The sequence below is a fragment of the Dysidea avara genome, chromosome 12 (genome assembly GCF_963678975.1).
Source record: "Dysidea avara chromosome 12, odDysAvar1.4, whole genome shotgun sequence".
NCBI lineage: Eukaryota > Metazoa > Porifera > Demospongiae > Dictyoceratida > Dysideidae > Dysidea > Dysidea avara.
Genome location: NC_089283.1, coordinates 20,684,880 through 20,709,814, shown reverse-complemented (window position 1 = coordinate 20,709,814; position 24,935 = coordinate 20,684,880). Strand labels below are relative to the sequence as shown.

The 24,935-nt window shown below is 38.5% G+C and overlaps 2 protein-coding genes across 2 annotated transcripts in view; both read right to left on the bottom strand.

Moving 5' to 3' along the window:
- Window positions 1-22,583, bottom strand: part of LOC136240356 (von Willebrand factor A domain-containing protein 8-like) — a 64,888-nt gene extending 42,305 nt beyond the window's left edge. The window contains exons 1-5 of the mRNA XM_066031308.1: window positions 22,401-22,583; window positions 20,738-20,815; window positions 20,526-20,581; window positions 20,398-20,472; window positions 18,334-18,444 (exon numbers count right to left, since the gene is read on the bottom strand). Coding sequence (XP_065887380.1) covers window positions 18,334-18,444; window positions 20,398-20,472; window positions 20,526-20,581; window positions 20,738-20,815; window positions 22,401-22,515 — 435 coding nt within the window. The 5' untranslated portion in view covers window positions 22,516-22,583. The remainder of the gene's footprint in view (window positions 1-18,333; window positions 18,445-20,397; window positions 20,473-20,525; window positions 20,582-20,737; window positions 20,816-22,400) is intronic.
- LOC136240357 (uncharacterized) lies at window positions 7,343-9,482 on the bottom strand. The gene is made up of 2 exons (XM_066031309.1): window positions 9,365-9,482; window positions 7,343-9,317 (listed from the first exon to the last, which is right to left on the bottom strand). Exon 2 carries the CDS (start codon window positions 8,905-8,907, stop codon window positions 7,624-7,626), a length of 1,284 nt encoding a protein of 427 aa, XP_065887381.1. The 5' UTR covers window positions 8,908-9,317; window positions 9,365-9,482; the 3' UTR covers window positions 7,343-7,623.
- Window positions 22,584-24,935: the final 2,352 nt, after the last annotated feature.

The following is a 24,935-nucleotide window of genomic DNA, read 5'->3' as shown; positions in this document are numbered from 1 at the left end:
AGCGCTTTGTGTTGGGCACATGATGTGTTGATGTGGGCAGTCCCAGGCAAGTAATCAGCGTGACAGACAGACAGACAGACAGATGGCTTTTCAGCTTTATCATACACTACAATAGTAGTGGAAAGCAGGGACCACATAGGAGTGGCCCATAAAATAATATCACCCAAAAAACAGCCTCAATTTCCCCTAATGACGATCAGGCAGTATTGGTTAGGTGAAACTAAGCCCAAACAAGCTTTCAGATTGACCCGAAACACTTTCAATAAGTTGCTACGGAATTTTAAAAATAATTTATTTAATGGAATTTTCTACTGACTGATTGACTGACTGACTGCCTGATGCCTTCAGACAAGCGTAACTCGATAACGGCTAAGGCTACGGGCTTGATGTTTTCACCGTTTGACTTCGCTTTGGCCCGACAGGTGCCTTTTGGCATACCGCAGTACGTACATTGCATTCTTCATGGACTTACCAGTGTCCTCCTTTGTGTCCCATTCATCTTTGCTGACAGCAAAAAGTGTCGATTTGGCAATAGCACGTGATGGCTTCCCTTCGTAATGGAAATCGTCCGTATTCATCATAGTGGCTATTTTGATATCAGAGGTGCTTTTCAAACAGTTCTTGATTCATAGTGCTGTGTAACGGGTTTAACATAGCCGACAACGAAGCATAATGGATACTTCATTTTTCAGACAATAATTGACATAACTGGGGGCACAGCACCATTTTTTTCTTTCAGTATGTGTGGATTGCAGAGGTGCTTTTCGAACAGTTCTTGATTCGAAATGCTGCGTAATGGGTTGAACATAGCTGATAACGAAGCGTAATGGATACTTCATTTTTCAGATGATAATTGCGGCGCACGGCGCCATTTCAGATGTGGTATGCGTGGGTTCACCAGTCATAATTATTATTTACAAAAAAAGTTAACAAACAAGTACACAGAAAAATTTGGAATTTTCAACTAGAGTAGGGACCATAATACATCGATAAAAAGTACTGAAGCAAGCTGGAGTAGTGCACAATATTAATTCACAGTAAAACAATAAGAAGTGTTATATCCCTACTGTGCTCAAGATACCATAATGGAAATGCACAGTAGGGATATAACACTTCTTATTGTTTTACTGTGATTTAATATTGTGCACTACTCCAGCTTGTTTCAGTACTTTTTATCAATGTGTTATGGTCCCTACTCTAGTTGAAATTTAAAATTTTTCTGTGTACTTGTATTATATAGATTTGATGTGTTATGGTCCCTACTCTAGTTGAAATTTAAAATTTTTTGTGTACTTGTTTAAATATGAAGTAGGGATCCAAGTGATACAAAGTAGTGAAACAAGAGATGAATGATAGTATTACAGCACAGCTCTGTGACAAAATCCCTGCATTGGCATGTTACAACAATTATTTTATTCAATGCCAAAATAGGATTTTCCCACCAAACTATGCTGTAATGTAAAACCCCCCAAAAACACCTTCGCTGTAAAAAAAAGGCGCATCCAAGAGACAATTACTTGAAAAAAACAGCTCAGCTATAGAAAAAGACTAACAGGCAACTGAAAGAGCTGATATCTGGAGCGGCCAAAAATCAATGTTACTACAACTATACAACTACCAAAGTTTTCATGTTTGGCTGCAAAACAGGTAAAATGAAAGCAACTGGCAACCAAAATAGCTGATATCTGAAGCGGCCAAGAATAAAATTTATGTTGAAACAACCAACTACAATTATTAATGAATTTGTAACATTGAATGTTAATCATTCAACTGTGTTCTATACATTCACCCTTGCTACATCATAAATTAATTCTTTGTTACTGTAATTGGCTGGTAATTTGGCCGCCTTTTTCAATAGTCAGTATAGAGAAAAAAAGGCGGCCAAATTACCGGCCAATTACAGTAACAAAGAATTAATTTATGATGTAGTAGGGATGAATGTATAGAACACAGTTGAATGATTAACATTCAATGTTGGTTGTATCAGCATAAATTTTATTCTTGGCCGCTTCAGATATCAGCTATTTTGGTTGCCAGTTGCTTTCATTTCACCTGTTTTGCAGCCAAGCATGAAAACTTTGGTAGTTGTAGTAACATTGATTCTTGGCTGCTCCAGATATCAGCTCTTTCAGTTGCCTGTTAGTCTTTTTCTATAGCTGAGCTGTTTTTTCAAGTACTTGTAGTTTCTTGGATGCGCCTTTTTTACAGCAAAGGTGTTTTTGGGGGGATATCACTGATTTTATTAGCTATATAATTGAAAGACTCAATCCATGGGGGTGTATGATGAATTCTGCATTGTAGCGGAGTTGAAACAAAACACAAATTGATGAACATATATCATACATTCCTAGTAGCTGTGAATTGTTATTAGAACCAGGGCTGGTGGAAACTGCAATTTATTGGTCAGGCCAAGTAATGGCTACAGTCAGGGTTACCACTAAAGATGTGTGCAATACATTTATTTGCGAAGCATGCCTTTCTAGGTTGTCTGGGAGGATACCAAATCTGAAAAAATGACATAGCAACTCTGAGATTACATCTGGGAGTGTTTTCAGATAGAATTTAACACATTATGCTATACTGTTTGTGACTGTTCTATTAGAGTACTTTATTTTGCCTGACTGTTCTATTAGAATATAATGATACTTTTCCATGAATAAAACTTGCTATGGCCACTGCCATAGTGCCCTAAGGACAACTCGGGAGCTTGGTTTGTCACTCACAGCACAAGATGCTTTGCTGAGGGTCTATTTCAGAGATTACAAATGTGGAACACCAGATTAGACCTTTTCATTTCAATAGATAGACACACGCATACATCATATACAAGCACAAGATACACACAAAATGTGCAAACAGTATACATACTACCCATGTCCACGCATATAACCACATATCGGTTGTACTTGATGTAAACAAGTTATTATCACAATGTTCTTGTAGGTCAGCTGGTAGTGCTCTTACTTGGTGTTAAAAAATCCTTCACTTTCCAGTACCTCTGTTTCTTGCAGTGCTTGAAACAGAGGTACTGGAAAGTGAAGGATTATCACTGACATCATATTCAATCACAATAATTGTTGCAATGTGAAATCAATATTAGTTGCTTATGTACTGCATCAACATTGTTATGTTAATGTTCATGATTTATCCCACAATATATGATTACCTCTTTTGATATGTTGATAGACTGTACTGGTGTGTTAACAGAGGCAGAAACAACTTTTAGAAGGGATGATGGGTGCATGTAGCCCAGATGTTTTGTGACAGCGGGGACCTGGGGATATGAGGACATACCTATTAGTGTGCTTTTTACATGCAGACATGCCAACTGTGGGGATTTGTTGGGGTATGCATATGCCTTGCATAGGATACAGAGTTTTTAAAAATTTTCCCTTTGAAATTAAAGACCATATAGTATTATACCAAGAGTTCATATTTTTTCTATATTATGAACTCTTGGTTGTACACATGCTCTAAAGTCTAATACAGAGTTATATAATTGTAGAGATTAGTTTGTATGCCCCATGCAACTTAACTTAGCAGGCCAAATCCACAATCTTACGCCTTTTAGTATAAGGCGCAGGCACTTATACCAACCATTGAGGGTTTCAAGGACTTGGCCTACAAGATTAGGGTTGGACATGCCAGCTTAATCTCTATGACACTGAATTAGATTTCTAGAGCATGTGTACAACACTATAGGTCTTTAGAGTGCTAGTCTATCCTTCTCGCATGCGCTTATAAATGGATAAGCACCATGACAAGATCAACACCTGGGTCTGGAAGCAAATGCTGCTGTAAAAACAACATTAGGTATGAAATATAACTGTTTTGTAAATATAAAAGTGTATTTTTAAAATATCCGTGTCCATGTCCAACTATATCCGCCTTTTCCAACTACCCGAATGGAACAGTGACATGTAGAGGTGAAAAACTCAAGCCAGCAACTTTCGCAATTATCAAGTTACGTTTGTCTGAAGGCATTAGTAAGTAAGTTAGTCAATCAGAAAAAAATTCCACTACACAATTTTTAAAAATAAATTGGTACAGCAGCAACTTATGGCCCGTATCCACAATGACGCGTCGTAACGTCACAAAACAAAATGGCCACCTTAGTTGGGGGAAGTGTGTACTGAAGTCATTGGAGCAATGGAGGTTTCGAGCGAATTAAACCGTGTTGAGGGCGTTCTTCACGACGGTAAGGTTGGAAACAACACTGTTTGAATGTTGTGATCAAGATTTTTGTATTTAGAAACGCGTAGTCTTCTCTGGACCACGAGTTGGACCAAGAATGATGGTGAACTTGAAACAGTTATCGGAGTGGATGACGATGATTCCTTTACAAATAACTGTGTCTCTCATGACTTCTGGGTGCTGACTGAAAGCGATGTTCCCGGTGCATCGCTCAATGGTAAACAGCCAGAAGACTTGAAAATATCTCAGCTGAAAAGATGGTTGGCCTATCGTGGGGCACCGGTGTCGGGTAATAAACCAGATCTTGTTGAAAGGTAAAGCAATCCTTTCTTTAGTTTGTAGTAATGCTTGACACACTGTTGTTCAGGTCCATCAGTAGGGGTCCTTTAATTAATGAATTACCATCAATTGTATTTTCATATCTTTGCTGTCACCAGAACTGAAGTTATCTCTAATGTATTTCTCCTGCAGAGTGCTTTCTTACATCAAGTATGGTTGGGATCAATACCTGGTCGACCCAGACAGAGGAATTAATTGCCAGAAGAAATTAATGTCGATATTACCACCGCAGTCATTATCATATGACTTACTTAGATGCCTCCCAGATTATGATGACTCACAATGGACTTCACAACTGTACAAATTGCCCAAAGTAACTTTTAGTACAATTTACCATCACTTAGTTGATAGAAAGGTCCATCTCAAGAAGGTCAGCCACTTAGAAGAGATTGCAGAAAGAAACCCAGACAGTTCGAGTGAAGAGCTTTATCAAATGTGTGCCAATGAAGCTGTGCCAATCGAGTACACTAGAACACTAAGTAAAGCCTATGTTTTTTTTAGAGATGGTCATGCGCAGGACATTAAATACCATCCTTTTCTTCAAAATCCTGGCTATGTCTCTGTGAGAGCTACTGTTTTACCTTCTATGCGTAAGGACCGTGTGTACACTACTGTTGTTGTTTTTCATGAATCAACTGCATGTGTTGCAAGTGCACACTGTGCTTGTCCAGCTGGGTTGTTTGGATGTTGCAACCATGTGACAGCAATGCTGTATTGCTTGGAAGAATACATTTACTAGGATTATATGAAGATGAGTTAAAAGGGTGTACAGATAGACTGCAAACATGGAACATTCCTAGGAAACGTAATGTTGTGCCTCTGCCGACTGATGAAGTAACTGTAAGTAAGAAAGAATATGGCACTGACAAACGATGTAAAGTTCACCGTGTAAACTCTTGGGACTGTCGCCCTGTTTCAAAGAGAATCGTTGACCCGAATAAGGCAAGAAATCTACATAACCGGCTAGCTGTGCTTGAGCAATGCAAGATGAATGCTGCCGATAAAGCTGTTTTATTAGCTACCACTGAATCTGAGAAAAAGAAGGCTAGCCAAACTAAAGCAATGCTGACTAGATATGGGACTTCCTGTTTTCTTCAGCTGCTAGATGAAGATGCACCACCTGCTGTTGAAAATAGAATTGAAGTGATGAAAAGGGAAAGACAAGAGCGATTAGACCGAACAGCTGCAAAAAAGAAGAAATATTTAAGTGAGTTAGCTACAGCACAGCAGTCCATTAGGCTGGATCATTCGTATGCGTGTACCCCAGATGCAAGCAAGTCTTGCGTTCTCCAAGATCAGGTTGTGCCTGTACAGCAGCAAGATTTAGTTGACAAGCTGTATTATAATCATGTGTGGTTGAGCCCAGACTCTTGTAGACAACTTGCTACAAGCACACAGGCCCAGTCAGACTCTGAACGTTGGCACAAAGAGCGGAAACTCAGAATCACAGCATCAATAATGAAAGAAGTGTGTCATCGAAAGGCTACTACTAGTTGTGAAGCTTTTGTTCGGAAAAAATTGTCTCCTGGATCCATTGATATTCCTGCCATTCGCTATGGCAGTGATCATGAATCAGTAGCAATTAAGTCATACATGGACTATCAACGTAAAATGGGTAAATCTATTGTAGTAAATTCATGTGGTTTGTCAGTGCACCCATCTCTGCCTTGGCTTGCCACAACTCCTGATGGAATTGTCTATGATGCTTCGGAAGAACATTACAAGAGAGGGTGCTTAGAGGTGAAGTGTCCCTTTTCATGTAATAATATGCTTTTTGAAGTAGCTTGCAAAGAAGTATCTAACTTCTGTCTTGTTTTAGACAACACTACAATGTCCTTATCCAAACGTCATGCATATTATTATCAAGTGCAGACCCAGATGTACGTCACTCAACTTTCCTGGTGTGATTTTGTGGTCTGGTCACCAATTCAAAGTGTTTTTGTAGAATGGATTGTCTATGATCCTGTATTTATGAAATCAGCACTACAAAAAGCTCAAGCATTCTACTTTGGACAGTTTTTACCATCTGTAGTGCCTCATACGATTTTCTCTGATAGTCCTAGTACAAAGTCCAGCTCTTCTGTTTATTTATCACAGACCAATCCACTTGTTTTTGAATCAAAACCCAACACACCCATTTCCCCATCAAAGACCAAGCCACCAGTATCTAAAACATCAATCATAGAAGCTACTCCACCACCGATATTTAAAACAATGACTGTTACACCTGTATCTTTATCCAGGACTACTCCACCACTATCAATAACACAAGTTCCTCCACTAGTATCTCCAGCAATACCCGTATCTTTATCCAAGGCTACTCCACCAGTATCAATAACACCCACAGTAAAAGCTACTCCACTGATATCTCCAGCGACACCTGTTTCTTTATCCAAAACTACCCCACCATTATCTAAATCACTGTTTACACCTGGACCAGTTGCCCAATCAAAGACTATTCCATCTGCTTTTGCTCCCAAAAAAGAGGAATTAGAGATCATCTCCATAACAAAGCAAAGTTTGCCGTCACTTCCCTACGTTCTCCAGCAACTGAGCTTACAGAAGCATTCAGTGTATGGTGATGGCAGCTGCCTGTACCATGCTATAGCCCACCAAGCTGGATTTGTTGACAGCAGCAGTAGGGGTTGCAGGATCATTAGTAGGCATTTAAGACAAATGGTTGTAAAAGTAATGAGTGACAATCCTGCAGTCCGTTTAGAGGATGGCTTATCAACTACCCAGTGGTTGGAGAGACAACAAGCAATTCTCAACCCAGCAGAGTGGGGTGGAGACTTAGAAGTTCGGTTGCTAGTCATTGGGCTTAAAAGAGATATAGTTGTACTAACTGTTATGAACGACAGCGCTTCTTATGCTCGCAGGTTTCCTTGTCAGCCACCTCCAATCCCAAAGATGACAGGAGGAATTTTCATTCCAGTAACAACCCAGGATTTGTGTAAACACTGGAAATCATTCAGCCCTCCACCATTACTAATTATATATAATGGTCATAGTCATTATGACTCTGCAGTAAATGTAGGTAGGTAGTTAATCTTAGTTTACTAGCACTGTAATAATTTTAACATTGAAAGATTATGATACTAAAGGAGGACTGAAGTTAGTTAACATACAGCACACAAAAATAACTTCATTAATAGAATCCCATATTGAACTTGGAAGGACTTTCTGTAAGATGTGAAATTCTTTGACTCTACCAATGGCTCGCTCTACATGTACCCTTAACTGGGCTATTTTCTTAGTCACAGCCACATCTTCTGGTGGCATTTGGGAATTGGACTGCAGCAATGGAGGAACATTTAACCGAACACCTAATGGGGCAAGTAGGTCTTGAATAAGGAAACCCTTGTCAGCCATCACTTCATCACCAGGCTCTAACATTTGCAGTAATCCACTCTGTTCTACCAATTTTCTGTCAGATATGGAACCTTCATAGGTTTGTGACACAAAAGAAATTACGCTACTGGGTGTAATTCCTACCAGTACCTTCACAGTGTTTCTATTCTTGTAGTTTGAAAAAGTAGCCAATTGATGTGACAGTGATGAGGGGCATTCTATAACAAGCTCAGTTGCATCTATAATGATCCTGGTGTTAGGATAATCCTTCTTAAAGATCTCTGGCATGTATTTATTGACTACATTCCATGATGGAAATTGCACTATCGCCTTGAAATTATGGTACATCAAATTGATCCACGTTAAGGTGATGCGTGACACTGATGATTGTGACATACCAAATCGGTTAGCAAGATCTAACTCCGGAAGTCCCAAGCGTAGCCGTACAAGTGTCATAAAAAATTGTTCGAGTAATGAAAGTTTACTTGGCCGTCCACACTTGACTCCATCAAAATCATCTTTGCAATCTTTGCCCTTCCATAACCGCATTACTTCAGCATCATCCTTCAAGACTTTGTCATAAAAAATCATTAGCATGTCATAATCTGGGAATCCTGTATAAAATTTGACTAGGCCAGCTTTCTGTTTAACATTCTCCAAACGAAAAAGTTGCTGTGCTGCATTACTATCACTTTCCCGTAGCTTGCCTTCGAGATTTTGTACTTTTACTTCCAACTGTCTATGATCCGCTTTCAGTTCCTTGACTTCGATTTCCAGACTATGACACTTATCCTTTAGTTCCTTAATTTCTAATTCCAAGTCTGGAATTCTTTTGTCAGCTTCAAGAAAAGTGGAAAAAGTATCACTGAGATCATCAGCAGGATGTTCATGGCTAAATAGTTCAGTTGAATCTGATCTAAAATCACACCATTGCTGTGAAGAAGCAGCTATCTTTGATGTCATGGTCGAACTTTGTAACACGGTTGTAGTCCAAGGAAACACAGATGGATATGCATTTGGCATTAAGCGGGGTCTGCATGACTCCAGTTGTAATTCATTAAAACGGTAGTCTTCTGGTCTGAAATGCAAGGAACAAACTTTAGTGATCTATGTAATTTTGAACTTGGGGCCTGGATCCCTGCGTATTCGTTTAATCCATTCCTTCCCTTTCTGCGTCTGGGGATCTGGGAAACAATGAAATGAGACAGCAGGTAATCCTAGTCTTTTTCTTTCTGGATTCTCTCCTGACGAGCTGTGACAAAGCGGAACACAACAATACAACCCTCTCCAAGCTTTAACTGTTGGCGATATAACACATTTCTTAGATCTAAGTGAAGACACGACCCCGGACACGGCGGATTCGTCATTTCGACGATCAAGGCACTGACTACCCTCGCTATCACATGAAATATCTCCCTCAGAGTCTCCTTGTTCTACAAGAACATAGCTTAAAAGTTTCGTTATTATTATAGCACCATACCTTTTTCAATACTGTCCTCGGCAACGTCTAATTCGCTCGTAACCTCCATTGCTCCAATGACTTCAGTACACACTTCCCCCAACTAACGCAGCCATTTTGTTTTGTGACGTTACAACGCGTCATTGTGAGTCGGACCTCTGATTTATCAAGTTGATAGGTGTTGATTTATCAAAGGAAAGCATTCTTGGTGCTTTGCTTTAATAGAATCAACACCCTTTTCAGTAGCAATTTAATAAGTTTTGGTGCTGACAGTCATTGTGCAATCTTTGAAAGTATGGTTTGACCAGGTAATACAGTGTTGAATACTCTCCCACCCTCTTTATTGGGGCAAGCCTGAGCGAGCCCCACACATACCGGTAGTCGCCGTGCGTTGTGTGCATCGCGTGCCCAAAAATTTAATACGAAAACGGATAGCCCCCACACAGGCTGCCGTGCGTTGTACGCGTGCCCGAACATTTACATTACAAAAGCGGTGAATTCCATTGCGACTGTACAGAACATGTGGTCAATATGGCCTCCAATGTTGACACAAGTTAGTAGTTTGAGTGAACAACAACACTTCGTATGTATCCAATACCAGCAACGAGGCAGTTTGCACATTTTTGGATGGTCGAATCATCAAAGTGAACATTATGCAATAGATCCTCTCCACTATGACGAGCAAGATGACGAGCCCTACAACAGCTACAATGAAGAGGAAGATGGATATGATTTGTTCACAGGAAAAGAAGAAGAAAGCAGTGCAGAAGAAACCAGTGCAGATGAACAAATTGATGTTGGCAGTTTTGACGGCCAGCCGCAATTCCAACACAATAGTCCAACAATTACGTACGCAGCCATCACTTGGACAATATCATCTGTACGTTTACTTCTTGTAGTTGTAATTATGCCTTTATAGTCTATAATAATAGTCATGGCTACCGTTGTGTAATAATTTCAATTTAAGTTGTCACAATCACAGTCCTAAACAATTACATCAGTTACCATTAATCTGTATAAATTAACATATTATATACATAAATATTTCAACATCTGGAATACTGCACAGACTGTTCCATTCTGAAATACCTCTTGGTACCGTGAAATACGGCAAAAGTAGCTAATTGTTCTGCTTGACAGCTTCGAATAAAAAAGTAATCTCTATGTTAATTCACATTCATAAAACATTAATATAATATTATTCAGGAAAATAACATGGATCCAGGTCCAGTACCACATGAACTATCTGTAAGTTCCATTAATGTTGTAAAAGCACATTTCCACCTCATGGTGTTAAATACAGTCTTTGCCAGTGCAGCACTTCCACAAAATTAATTTACCTTTTAGTAGTAATATAGAACTGTTGATAGGTGTTGATAGTGGTAAGGTGTGTGAAATCAAAATAGCGGGATGTGTTGATACAGTAGAAAGTAGAAGTCATCTTTTAATGACACACATTTCTGTACATAGACACTTTTCTAGACTGGTTACTTTATACCTAGAGTTTATAATGTGGTTAATACAGAATGTGTGTGTGTGTCTATTTGTGTGTAGGGTTTGACTCAATGCAAAGAAATGTTGATTTCTCGGATAATTCCAATCATGTCCATCTATCGCCTTCCTTATGGACAATATGGCTACAGTGGACACATACTCAATCTTCCACAAGACGTTACGTCATTTGTTAACAGTTTACCTAGGTCTCCAGCAACACTCGATGTAATTGTTGTTAGAAGTTTTTGCAGCTATTTCATTGATATAAAAGTATCACACTTCACTTTTCAGTGCTGATCACTATAAAGCTTCAATATATCAGCTCAGGCTCACTCCCACATGCTTTAGCATCTGTCTAGTATTATGAACTCTTGGTCTAGCTAGCCAGCTGCACACCCGTTTGTTGGCTCGAGATACTCTAATAGAACAGTCACTCTAATACAACAGTCATGCATGATATTCTAATAGAATAGTCACAAGTTACACTGTAACTAGCTGTGCTGCAACAAAAAACTAAACAAACTAGTATTTTAAAATTTGTTAATTTAAAAATGAAGTACGTAGGAACCTATGCAATAAATACTGAAACAAGAGATGAATGATGATATTACAGCATAGCTTGGTGGAAAAGTCCCTACTTTGGCACATTAGCTATGATTTTGTTCAATGCCGGACTTTCCCACTGAGCTATGCTGTTATACCATCATTCATCTCTTGTTTCACTACTTTTTATTGCATAGATCCTTATTTCATTTTTAAATTAACAATTTTTAAAATACTAGTAAATCTATATGAAGCTGGTCTTTTATCATAGACTTGTGCAGTCTTGCTGAATTCCTGATTAGTTGCCAGTTTCTTTTAATTTAATTTCATGGATACGTCTTTCGCACAACCAAGCTGTTATAGTATGGGGGTAGCTATTGTTGTATCATAAGTCAGATATCATTCTGATTTAAGACATGTGGTACAATCAATAATAAGGCCATCCTATGGGGATACACTCAAAACAATAAGATAGCAACAATTTAAAGTAAAACGGTCTTTATAAAGAGGAGGTTTTATAAAGAATGCCTAACTTATCTAACTACCATTCCATTCTACCATTCCAGTCCATTCCACGATACACTATAAAACACTACAGTTTCTTGTCTGTGGTTTGACAAGAATGTAGCTCACCTTTTAACCAAGTCTTCCTTACAGCAGTGCCTTCAATGAGCTACAAAGAACAAACAAAAGTAGGCATTGATTTGCTGCAAGTTGCCAGATGAGGGACATTTAATTTTGTAAAAATCCTGTGTTCTTTGGATATACTGAGACACTATGAATTGAGTTTTTAAAAGGTGTACACAAAAGGTATGGTCACATAGACATGTAACCATGTCAAACCCAACGTACTGCATGGTAATCTCGTGCACCACTTGAACAATTCGTGCGATGGTTTTCAAAGAATGTTTTCTATATTATAGCCTTCTACACGCTGTAGAAGACAAACAGAATCACACAGAAGCTCGCAATAAAATCTTATTGAGTAGCTGGATGATGAGTGCTTCACTTTGAGAATTGATCATGGCAATACTGGTGAGTATGAGCAGCTTGACAGACAGACAGACAACATTTCAGCTTTATTACACATTATAGAACTTTGTGTGGGCAAGATCAAAGGAAAAAGTGTACTTTAAATTTCATAAAGTATACTTTAGGGAAAACAGTGCTTTATTGCCCACAAAGAGTGCTTCATTGCACCGCAAAGTGCTTTATTTACAAAGAGTGCTTTATTTGCAATAAAGCACTCTTTGCGGTGAATTAAAGCACTCTTTGTGGACAATAAAGCACAGTTGCCCACGTGCCTTAGTGCAGGCTAATAGCCTGCGGCACTCACGCCAATATGACAAATCACCCAAGCTGGTGAAGGCTGATAGCCTCGCTGTGCTGAGTGATAAATCACCCCAGCCAATACGAATTCTACCACTGGACTGCTTTTACAGACTTACCTAAATGCTTCAATGATGGGTGGGAGAAGGTAACATTGCTGTTATGCTTGTTAATGTAAATGGACAAGTCCTGGAAATATCATGGAAATACTTCACCATGTGTCACAATAGAATCGATCGTGGGTTTTTACTAAAACTGATAAAATATGTGATGAACGTCTGCTATGCCAAAATATGGTGAACCATGCATGAGTTACTTTGTTAAACTAGTTTGTATGTATTCAGGCTGTTAATAGTTCGTGCAACGCGTGTTAATTACAAGTCTTAGTGTATGGTGAAGCTACACGACTAGAAAGTTCCATAAACCGTTTAAAGCATTGCCTTGTTCGTGCTATATGAAAAACAAAGCACTCTGTGCTTGGCCTCGATGCTAATAAAGCACTCGGTTTGCCTCGTGCTTTATTAGCATCGAGGCCGCACTAAGGAGCTTGATTTCTTTACTGTTTGATGTTGCTTCCTCCTGAGACATGCTTTTTTGCCAACCGTAGTACATACAGGGTAAAATACGTGGACCAGGACACCGCAAGCTTTACATGCATTTTGTGAAGAAATGCTACACTATATCAGATCTGTGACCTAACATAATAAATCAGTGAGAAGTCCTCTCAACTACAGTATCTAAATAAGAGCTGCCATATTAGCCATCTCTTCTTAAGGAGTCGCAAAAGATCAATTACTAAAATGTACTGTAAAATGACACATGTCATTGTATTACCTCAAAATGATGCTAGATTGTATAATAATGAAATATTTAATCATGAGAAGCCATAACTAAAGAGTACACAAAATCAGCTAATCTGATACATTAAACACCCTAAAACACGTCTCAACATTATCCTCGATCTTTACAGATGACCCAGATTGTGTGCTTCCTTCACTCTGCATCACCAACTGTTGTCGACACTCACTCCAGATTGGGATACCTATTAAAATAACTGCAGCTTTATACCACACTTCCATCGATTCACAGCGCAACATGGCTGCAGCTGGTTGGTTGTATTCAGGCTGCTGACACCAAGTAATATCTTCATCCCTAAACTGGCAAAGTTTTTCACCAAACAGATTGAATAAACATTCTGCACTTCCAGAGATGTCATCACGGTATAACTGATACTTGAAGTCGACAGAATTGTGTAGAGCAATATTCTTATCCCTTGCAGATGGTGGCATCTCCTGTAGTAATGGTTTGATATGAACTGGGAGGCCAAGGAATTTTGCACTGTTGAATATAATGTAGTCAGCACCTTTTAATCTTGGACAAATTGATAAACCAGAAACATTATGTAATATATTTGCTATGTCAGCGTCTGTGATCCCAACTTTTTTCAAGGTCAACTCTTGTTCAGCAGGAGATTGGTTAATGAATTGCTGAATAGGGAATTTCTGTAGCTTGGTAACAACTTCCACTTTGTCCACAGTCAGTTGGGTATTACCCAACACATCAGCCCACTGCAAATCAAAAGTATAAGAATAATGTGTATTAAAGCCCAGTACACCTCCTTCACGCATGAACAAGGGATTACTAAGTGCTGCTTGAAGTGTTCTGAAGAAAGGATTACCTGTTAAGTCAACTTTGGGTCTGTCAAGATCATCACCATAGTAAAGGTTGTATGTTAAGGTGACTCGATATCCTTCGGTAACAGGCAGAACTTCATGTTCAATATCACTGTAAAAAGCAGCCCAACATAACCCATTCAATGGATCAGAGGCAGAAGACCAATCATACTTTATTTCTTTTCTCTGGTGACGTACTACTAGCTCTCCACCACTAAATTGAGTTGGTAAACAAACCACAAGACTACCAAACATCTGTGCTGATCGTGGAGTGTCAACGTGTGACTTAAAAAAGCCACCAGGTGCATAAATGTTCAACTTGTACAGTTCTGCCTGTAAACTAGCAAAATTTGGATTTATTAATCCAATCTCTCCAAGAATTGGAGTGTCACAAAGTTGAAACGTTGTCATGAAGTCTTTAGGATCTAATTTAAAAGCATAACGATAGTTTCTATCTATAACACTCTCCCCTTTGTATCCAAAACTAGCAACAGTGCACGCATCAAGTAGCTTACTCATGGCTGTATGATCTACACCAGGAAAATCACACCACATAACTTTAACCTCCTTATCAGTTGAAGCACACTGCTGAACACCATGTATTGTAGTCTTGTAGGTTAATGACACGGTGCTGTTAGGAGGTAGCATCAACTTTCCACCACAACTAAATCTACTGGTGATACTATCAGCTATGTGGCCAAGATTTGATATAATTGACTTCTCAGCTGTCTCCTTCGGTGGCTTTGGATTCTCCATCTTCTGTTGCTTACTATCCCTGGTCCACATTATTTCTAAGACTTTCAGTTTAAATTCTCTGCTAACTAAACAACAGTGTATAACATGAAATGCAGTGCAATGTAGCCTGTTTTATAGGCTTCTAAGAGTTGGGCATGTTTAAACAGGAAAATAGCATTGGAATTCAAAGAGTTGGGCATGTATGAACAGGAATATGTTGGTGATTATTGACAATGGTGCACTCATAACACAGTCAGCGAATTCCATTTCAAACCTTCAACAAAACAAACAGCAGAGAAGGCCAGCATCTGGATTCAGTGGACTAGGTGGAATGGACTGGTAGAATGGACAGGACTAGTAGAATGGTGGAATGACCTCTAACTTTAATAGACTTTTATAAAGACCATGCTAATACACTGTGCATTTAATTAATTAAAATCCATTTACAGCCAAATTCTCAAGGACCACTGGCGAAATCCTGTCATACTAACCACCCAATACACAGAATAACTTAGTACAGTGAAACCTCCCTTATTCAGGTCTCTGATATCTGGGCACCTCCATTTTCTGTAGGGGAATTAGGACAGCCCAAATTAATGGGTAGCTGGAAAAGGCGGATACGATCGGACACGGACGCACACATGGACATTTTCAAAAAGCACTTTTACATTTATATAACAGTTATTTTTCATACCTAACATTGTTTTACAGTGGTCACCCGGGATTCAATCTTGTCATATTTATAAGCGCACGTGCGAAGGACTAGACCAGCACTTTACAGAATCCCAAAGACCATAATATAGTGTTCAACTTAGCTTAGCAGGTCAAATCCACAATCTTATGCCTTTTAGTATAAGGCGCAGGCGCTTCACCAAGCATTGAGGGTTTCAAGGACCTGGCCTACGAGATTAGGTTGGGACGTGCCAGCTTAATCTCTATGACACTGAATTAGATTTCTACAGCACGTGTATACCACTATATGGTCTTTAGAGTGCTAGTCTATCCTTCACACATGCGCTTATAAATGGATAAGTGCTATGACAAGATCAACACCTGGGTCTGGAAGCAAATGCTGCTGTAAAAACAACGTTTGGTATAAAAAATAACTGTTTTATAAAATTTTAAAAATATCCGTGTCGTCCGACGGTATTCGCTTTTTCCAACTACCCCAAATTAATCACATGGCTTGTAGTCTATTGACTATAATGAAGTGTGATGATAACACAAGGAGGGAGCCTAAAGGTTAGACTAAGTGTTAACCTGTTTGGTGGCTTGTTTATTCTACTAAAATAATAACTACCTCTTGGTCACTAGGTGATAATACATTTGTATAGCCCAGGGGAGTGACCTTCCTCTGTCTGTAAAATTTTATAGCACTAACTGATAGCAATGACAATATCACTTATATTTAAGTCAGTTACTTTAGCACATTAGCATGTTATTCTTAGTTACAGACATTTTCTGAGATATGGACAGTAGTATGTACCAGACAGCTGGGAAAATCCCTACATTGGCAATTTGGCATGTTATAACAATGATTTTGTTCAATGCCAAAGTAGGAATTTTCCCACCAAGCTATGCTGCATTATCATCATTCATCTCTTGTTTCACTACTTTTTTAGTTTTTATTGCTTGGATCCCTACTTCATTTCTAAATTAACCCTCTCACTGCCACAGCCACCATATGGTGGTTTCGATCATAAAGCCCGTAGCATCACATTTTAAACGCTCTGTAACTTCAGTCGAGCGTTTTAGTAACCCCTGCGCTTATCCATGCCCCTAAGTAAACGGGAACAGGGATAACCGGTCTCTCGTGCACTATCACGTGGTTATATGATGCAATCACGTACTTTCAGAATGTTGATAACAAGCATTGTAGACGATTCTTCAAAGTAATAATGGCGTTCCTAATAAAGAGAAACAGTAAGGAGAGGGATTATATAGGTTGGAGTAACGTGTTGCTACTTTTGTACACTTCAAAACAGTGATCTCGTGCCTGTATGCGTATGTGCACTTACACAAATGCTAGAAAACCAGACTTAGAGATAATCGCTTCAGCTATCAACAGGTTAGTGGTGTTTATTGTATTATCATAAACAGTGCTAGCCTATAAAGTTGTGAAATTTCACCATAGCTCAATTTTTTGTATTTTAAAGTTATATAATGGCTTTGTGGTTGCTCTTGTGTAAACAGCAACTTGATAATAAAATTCCTTGTTCTATAGCGAGTAAAATGGTATATAGTTTTATATGATTATATGGTATGATGTGTAAGTTACAGCAGTTTAGAAGCAGTAGATTGGAACCTCTACAAATTTGGCAATGAGGGGGTTAATATATTAGTTTGTTTGGTTCTTTTGTTATAGCATATATACAGCTATACACGTTTGACTGTTCTATTAGGGTGACTGCTGTATTAGAGTATCTCGAGTCAGCAATTCACCTACCATGCTAAGGTGTCACTATTTCATATTTTAATAATAACAGAGTGTGACACACAATAGGTTCAAGACAATGCCCATGGTTGATACGATTGAGCATGTGGACCATACCTCCTAAAAATCTATTTACTCAAGGTAGCTATCTACTGAGCGCAAGTGCTAAAAACAATTTTGTGGCATCAAAATATGCTACTCAAGGAAGGTGTTGATACAGAATATTAATGCCTCGATATGCTTTCATAGCATCAAGAATTATTGAAAATAAAAGGAAAGACAAGGCACAGAGGGTACCCCAAAAGGCACATGCCACCGGTATTTTAGTGTTCCTGACAAGGCATTAGCAATGTGCATTAATTTACACCAATCAAACTCTACAGTTAGTCTTCATGGTGTTATTTTTAAGACGATACCAGATGGATCACATGATCTTAACAAGTACTCGAGTACCAAGTTTACTATCCAAGTACTAAAATCCTTAACAAGTACTCGAGTATTTCTTTCAGCCCTGCAATTTGCTTTGAAGCCATGTTTGGGCTTCACTGTACCCGAACAATACCGTCAAGCCATCATGAAGAAAAGATTTAGGAAACCCATACCTTACTATTTAGTACCATTGACTTAAAACAATTGGGGGATGTACGTAGGTAACTTGCACAATTTACAGTCTTCCCATTGTTGGAATGTTGCCGATAATGCTCCACAGTCTTATACCAAAAGGTATAGATCATAGCCCACCTCTCAGTAATTCATTTCAGTTGTACAGCAGATGCCCTTACCTGGTCAATGTAGTGGGCAGTTCCATTAATGATCTCCCTTCTCTGCTTTAGGTCCGCCTCTGTTGTGTCTCTAGACAGTGAAATGTATTCCACTTCTCTCTGAGTTAGCTCCTGCACATATTAAAAAATAACCTAATGCCACCAGGAAATTCAACGTGTAATACAATATGGTATGTTATTTAAAATCATCAGTTGATACACAAACGCTGTACAGTGAGTGGAGAGTCAATCATATGAACATCAATTAGCCCATATTATCTGAATGCTAAATTAACTGTTTAATTTGTCAATACAATTATGTGCGTTCAATTACAATAATTGTATGATGATTGGTAATTTTGATTTATGTACTTTTTAGTTATATGATTGCCTTCCACACAAGATAACTGACTCTCCATTGTATTTATAAACAAGTACACAAAAAATTGGAATTTTCAACTTAGAGTAGGGACCACAGCACATCGATAAAATGTACTGAAACAAGTTGGAGTACTCACAACATTAAACCACAGTAAAACAATAAGAAGTGTTATATCCCTACTGTACTCAAGATACCATAACAGAAATGCACAGTAGGGATATAACAGTTATTATTGTTTTACTGTGATTTAACATCATGCACTACTCCAGCTTGTTTCAGTACTTTTTATCAATGTACTATGGTCACTACTCCAGTTGAAAATTCCATTTTTTGTGTGTACTTGTTTGTTAACTTTTTTGTAAAATTAATAATAATGATTATGACTGGTGAATCCACGCATACCGCATCAAAAGAAAGAAATGTCGCATCAAAAACAACATGTTCAACCCGTTACATAGCAGTACGAATCGAGAACTGTTCAAAAAGCACCACTGCAGCTACTATGTAAAATATGGACAATTTCCATTATGATGGGAAGCCATCACGTGCTACTGCCAAATCGACACTTTTTGCTGTCAGCAAAGATGAATGGGACACAAAGAAGGACACTGGTAAGTCCATGAAGAATGCATTGTACATGCTGTGGTATGCCAAAAGGCACTTCTTGGGCTGAAGCGACATCAAACAGTGAAAAATCAAGTTTGTAGCCTTAGCTGTTATCAAGTTACGCTTGTCTGAAGGCATCAGTCAGTCAGTCAGTTACTCAGTCAGTCAGTTACTCACTCACTCACTTACTCACTAGAAAATTCTATTAAATAATCTTTTTTTTAAATTCCGTAGTAACTTGTTGAAAGCATTATGATCTGAAGGCTTGTTTGGGCTTAGTTTTATGTAAGCAATACTGCCTCATCGTTGTCAGGGAAGAGTGAGGCTGGTTTTTGGGTGATGTTTTTCTTCATGGGCCACACCTACATCTTTTTGGTCCCTACTATACAGTACTATCAAGCTGTATGATGACCACCTGATTCTAAATAAAGGCCAGGATGAGGTCTAAGTACAAGGAAATTTCTGGATTGTCAAAATATTGTCAATACCAGCTGTTACCGGTATTTTTCAGTAAGAAGTCAGGTGGGTTAAAGGAAAAGTATCCAGGCTCTTTTTATAAGTGCAAAGGGCAGTATGAAATATGGTTATCTCTAAACACTGTAACAAGTACGGCCTTCAAAAGACATACCACAAACTACAAGTAAGGGTGCTGCCTTGAATACACCACAGCAATAAAAAAGGTTACTAAAATTGACAAAACCACTGACAGATTGACAAGAGATTCAATTTTTGCATGCATATGATAAACACAAGGTTGCTTAAGATAGCTAGCTTTGACATATTCTAATTAAACAGTCAGTCAAAGTTAAATCTCTACCCATATCGAAATCCAAAAAGAATTTTAATTCACAAATCTGTAAAAGTGATATCACAAATGCCAACTGTGACTTCTCAACATATTTTTCTGATAGCTATACTGAAAGCATCACATGATTTGAACATTCCAAATACCACAATAATATGTATGACATAAATTTGACTAAATCTTAGAAATTGTGCTAAAAATCTGAAATCTCACATGGGACAATGTCAAGTTGTAGGCCCCTAATCTCGTGACATTTTAGGCACACATTAAAACAGACCGATATTTAACTTACACAGTACAGCAAAGAGAGATGTCTCTTCAACGGTCCTGATGGCCCAATAAGGAACACATCTTGACCAAGAAGATCCTAAGGAGTAATAGTACAGTAGAAACACTAGCCAATAAAATTACCATATTTACTTTTTGTATTATCCATCTCAAATGTCTTAGAGTGGACTGTGACAACAGCTCAGGTACTGTAAGTAAAAAGTTTGAGTTAACCTTGGAATAACAACTGTTCAAAAATAATAGTGCTAGGCTGTGGCTTCACAAATGCGTTGTGCATTAACAAGAATTAACAATGACACCAACTAAATTCCATGTTATGAAAGAAGTGTGTGCACAGCACATACCGTAGAGTCTCGGCACAAGTTCTTGATATTTAGCCGGCTTGACCACAATCGACTGATTTCCTATACTCAAAACATCCCCTAAAATATAACATGTACAGTGAAGGCCATAGTACTGTGCATAGACATTACTTCATTACAATATTGGAATACATTACTGAGGTAAGAAAGATATCACTTTTTGTTCACTTCCAATAAATAGTAATTACCATTTACTGCACCTTCCCAACCCTTCTCCACCACACCATTATCCTATTCCTTACCTTCAAGGCTGTAACATATTGTGCATTCTCCATGGTCAATCTAGTATTGCATCAGAATACCTTGCAATGGCAGATCCAGGATGGGGCATTTGGGACAAATCCCCCTCCCTTTATGGAGAAGCCCAGCATAGTGGGCTGGCTACTTCCTTTATTGAAATGATAGGCCAAAATCAGTTTAGCTATATAAAACATGCAAATTGTTACCATTTATTGCAAATTCATCTAAAACTAAAATCAAAGCAGTTGTCAAACTGTCACCCAGCACCTTCGTGCATACTAAGTGCCTCTAAAAATAATTATTGTGCTGCTGGTGTTTGAGACATACATATTGTATAGCCTAAATATTTCGAGGTTGAGCAATGTTGCTAAACTAAATTTTTCGTGGATTCGCAAACACTCCAAAAATGTATTAGACTGTATGATATTTCATGGCTAAATTTTTCACTGATAACCCCCAAAACCAATCAGCAAAAATTTTCCCCCTTGAAATATTTAGGCTATATGGTAGCCTTTAAACAACTTTTAAGACTTCACAACCATCTACAAAGCTTAAAATGGCAAAAATGAATAGTAAGACATTACTAAGAGGTGATGATTTGCTGCTTCAAATATATAGCAACTAACAAGAGATTCCACTCTCCCAAACCACCTACAACTTAGCCTGTTTGTGCCCCTCCCCTTGCCAACTCCTGGATTCGCCCCTGCCTTGAGAAAGCAACGTTCTTAAAAGATAACACATTAATATCAGATGGTCTTCTTTGGTAAGAAACTCTCTGGCCACTTGAAGGTCAAGCTGTAGATGCATGGCTCTAGACATCAAATGCATAGGCAAGTAGGTAACATTCTATTGCATGTGTCAACATTATTTGCAAGGCAATTTGTGCAATCAATTTGCAAACAATAGGTGTGAATATAGTCTGATATTGTTTGTCCATCTGTCATAATTTTGGTTTCTCACACTACACACATACACACGCACGTACGCACATGTACGTATGTACACACACACACACACACACACACACACACACGTACGTATGTACACACACACGCGCACGCTTCTGCTGAGTTGCTGAGCAAACAACTAACAAGAGTTGAATTTAAGCCAGGTGAGCGAACCCCCCAGGAGGATGGATTGGCAAGGATGAAAGCTAGCATCTGGGACCGTGTCAAGAAAGCGGATGCTTCATCTCATGCAACAAAATACAGTGTGCATGAATATTATTGGCTTCCAAGATCAATGCTAAGGGTATCCCCAGACCCAACCAGGGGACCAACAGTGCTGTGCTACCAGGCCCCATGACGTCGCAGCACAAACGCATACCCCATTTTATATACACAAACATATTCCTACACTGGTGCTGTTAACAGGCACCAATCACTGATAAGCTCCACGTGGTTACCTCTTGAACTGGAAGACGACCTCCTCACACTCAATGGTGTATTGAGCACTCGTCGTAGCTGCTCCAGCCTTTTAGAAGCACCATCATTGTTGAGACGCGACATGATGGCTCGCATTATTCACCGCAGACAGAGACAACGACGAAACTCTCCAAATCGTCCGAACTCGCCAAGATAATTAAGGAGATAAGCGCATAAGAAATTTAAATAACTGAATGAGCACCGCAGCAGTATGGCGCTACGTAATTTCATTCCCTCACAGTTCCGAATGTATTAACAGTGTCATAGTCTAGCAGCATTCAAGCCACTTACAACAAGTTGAGTGAAATTTAGAGCAGTTGAGTGTACTTTAGTGTAGACTACGCGTCAATACGAAACCCACAAGCATTTACAACGTGAAAAGTAACGTTATAAATACATAATGTAAACGCACACTTTAACTGGGATTGGCACTGCTGGTAATGACGTCAGCATTTCGGTAAAAATAATGCGGGCCAGATGTTGGCGTCACCTCTCTCTCCGCAAGTGCCATCCCCACTGCGCTGTCTGCTTTCCGCAAAAAAAAAAGCAAAACAAAAAACACAACTAAAAAAAAGCACTGTTATTGTTTTTTAAAAAAAGTGTAGTGTTAGTGTAAACAAAGAGGAATAGCAGCACAGTGTAGTGTTTTTTTATACAACAGTGTAAAATTTTTTAATCTTTCTATCCCATTGCACAAAAAGCCGGATTAATTTGCAGCTCACTGTACAGACTCCTGCAGCTGTGTAGCTACTTTTATTTCCTCAGTGCAACTTCAGCCCCTGGATCAGTTCCTGTAGCCTTCTACTAAGACAATATCAATTTTGGCTATTATGCTAACAATTTAGCTATCTGGCTATTGATGTGTTGAGTGAAAATCATGACTGATTATGAATTCTATACAATTAGCATTGTGTGCATGATCTTCTACTAGGTGGCTAGCGGCTCTACACTGCAAACAATTTGGCTTTGTTCTGTACCAACAATGTCCCAGCATTGCAAGTAGTATGGGTAATACGATAATATTATGTGGTTTCTTCCTAACAATGTTGCATACTAAAACGACTGTGTTTTCACCATGCAACGCCCGTATGTATTTTTACTGCCGTACGTATTTCCCATTGATTTAACCACTGTTTCATCTGATCTGCCAAGTTTTGAGGATATCGATGTGCAGTTCAGTTTTCAAGATTGCCATAGCTAACCTGTGCATTGTAGCCAAGAGAATTAATATGAAAGATTGGTGCAATGAAGTTCGCAAGTGAGAAGTTGATCCTCCAAGTGGAACTGATCATGTGACAAAGGATGACTGTATGTATAGAGACCCCAAGCTGAAACTTTTGCAACTTGAACTAATAGGTGAATGTTTGACAGATATTCACAAAAAATTCTAATCAGCACCTTTTGGTAGAGCAAAGGTCAAAGATTAGGAGACCTGGTTAATTATCAACTTCATCAAATCAAGCTGTTAATATACCAAACAAAAGTTTTTTCTTTGAGCTTTAAAATGGTACAGTTCATTAAGTGGTCACAAGTACAGTGAAAATAGAATACTAAAATACCATTTCTGGGAAGCCATACAAACAATGGGTGAAGGGACAAATGACCACTTTGGATATCCACACACCGAATTTCGTCCAATTCTGCATGAGGGGGCCATGTGCAAAACTTTGGTGAACTGATATGGAATTACCCATACAGTAAATCCAACTAAATAGATTGTAGCACAAAGATGGTCTTTCAATACAGGTGGTCACTAATACAGGTTGCACTGTACTTGGACACCTTCATTGTGTAAGACAAAGTTGGCATGGTCTTATCAGCAGTGGTTATTAGAGGTGTACACTCCCATATAGCAATAATAGACTATAAAATTCCACTACACATGCACCACAACATAATTATTTAATTATATCTCTTGAACCCATTGTAGCCCCACCACAAAAATTTTACCAACAATAGACCGTAACTCAATTATTATTTACTAAAACATTCAAAGAATTTGAAGCAGCACTTTTTGAAATATTAAGGATTAAAGTTTTTAATGGAGCCTTTTTGAACCTTAATTAAATTGATATCCCATAGTTTATGGATTACTTGAAAGATCAATTAACAGTCATTAATTGCTGAAATTTTTATTTCAAAATATTAACACAGTGGTGAGCTACAGTTGATTTTGTAACTCAAGATGAACCAATTTTTCATGAAATATTCAAAATATTTGTGGTCATAAATCAGAAACTATGTGGTGTATGAGACTAAAAATTGGTGTGGGTGATGAGCACCAAGGTACTACAAATACACCAAGTTTCGTCAAAATCCGAGAAGTGACCCTACAATTTCTCGGTTATTTGACCCAAATGCTAAATATCGCATGTTAACTACTTTTAGTTTTGGCTACATCAAGTTTAAATGTTTTTTTTTTCATTAATATTTATTTATTTCAGCCAAAAAGTGGTGAGGTTCCGCATGGTGCACCTGCTCTGATTCCCTTGCATACACTTCTAAATCCAATCATG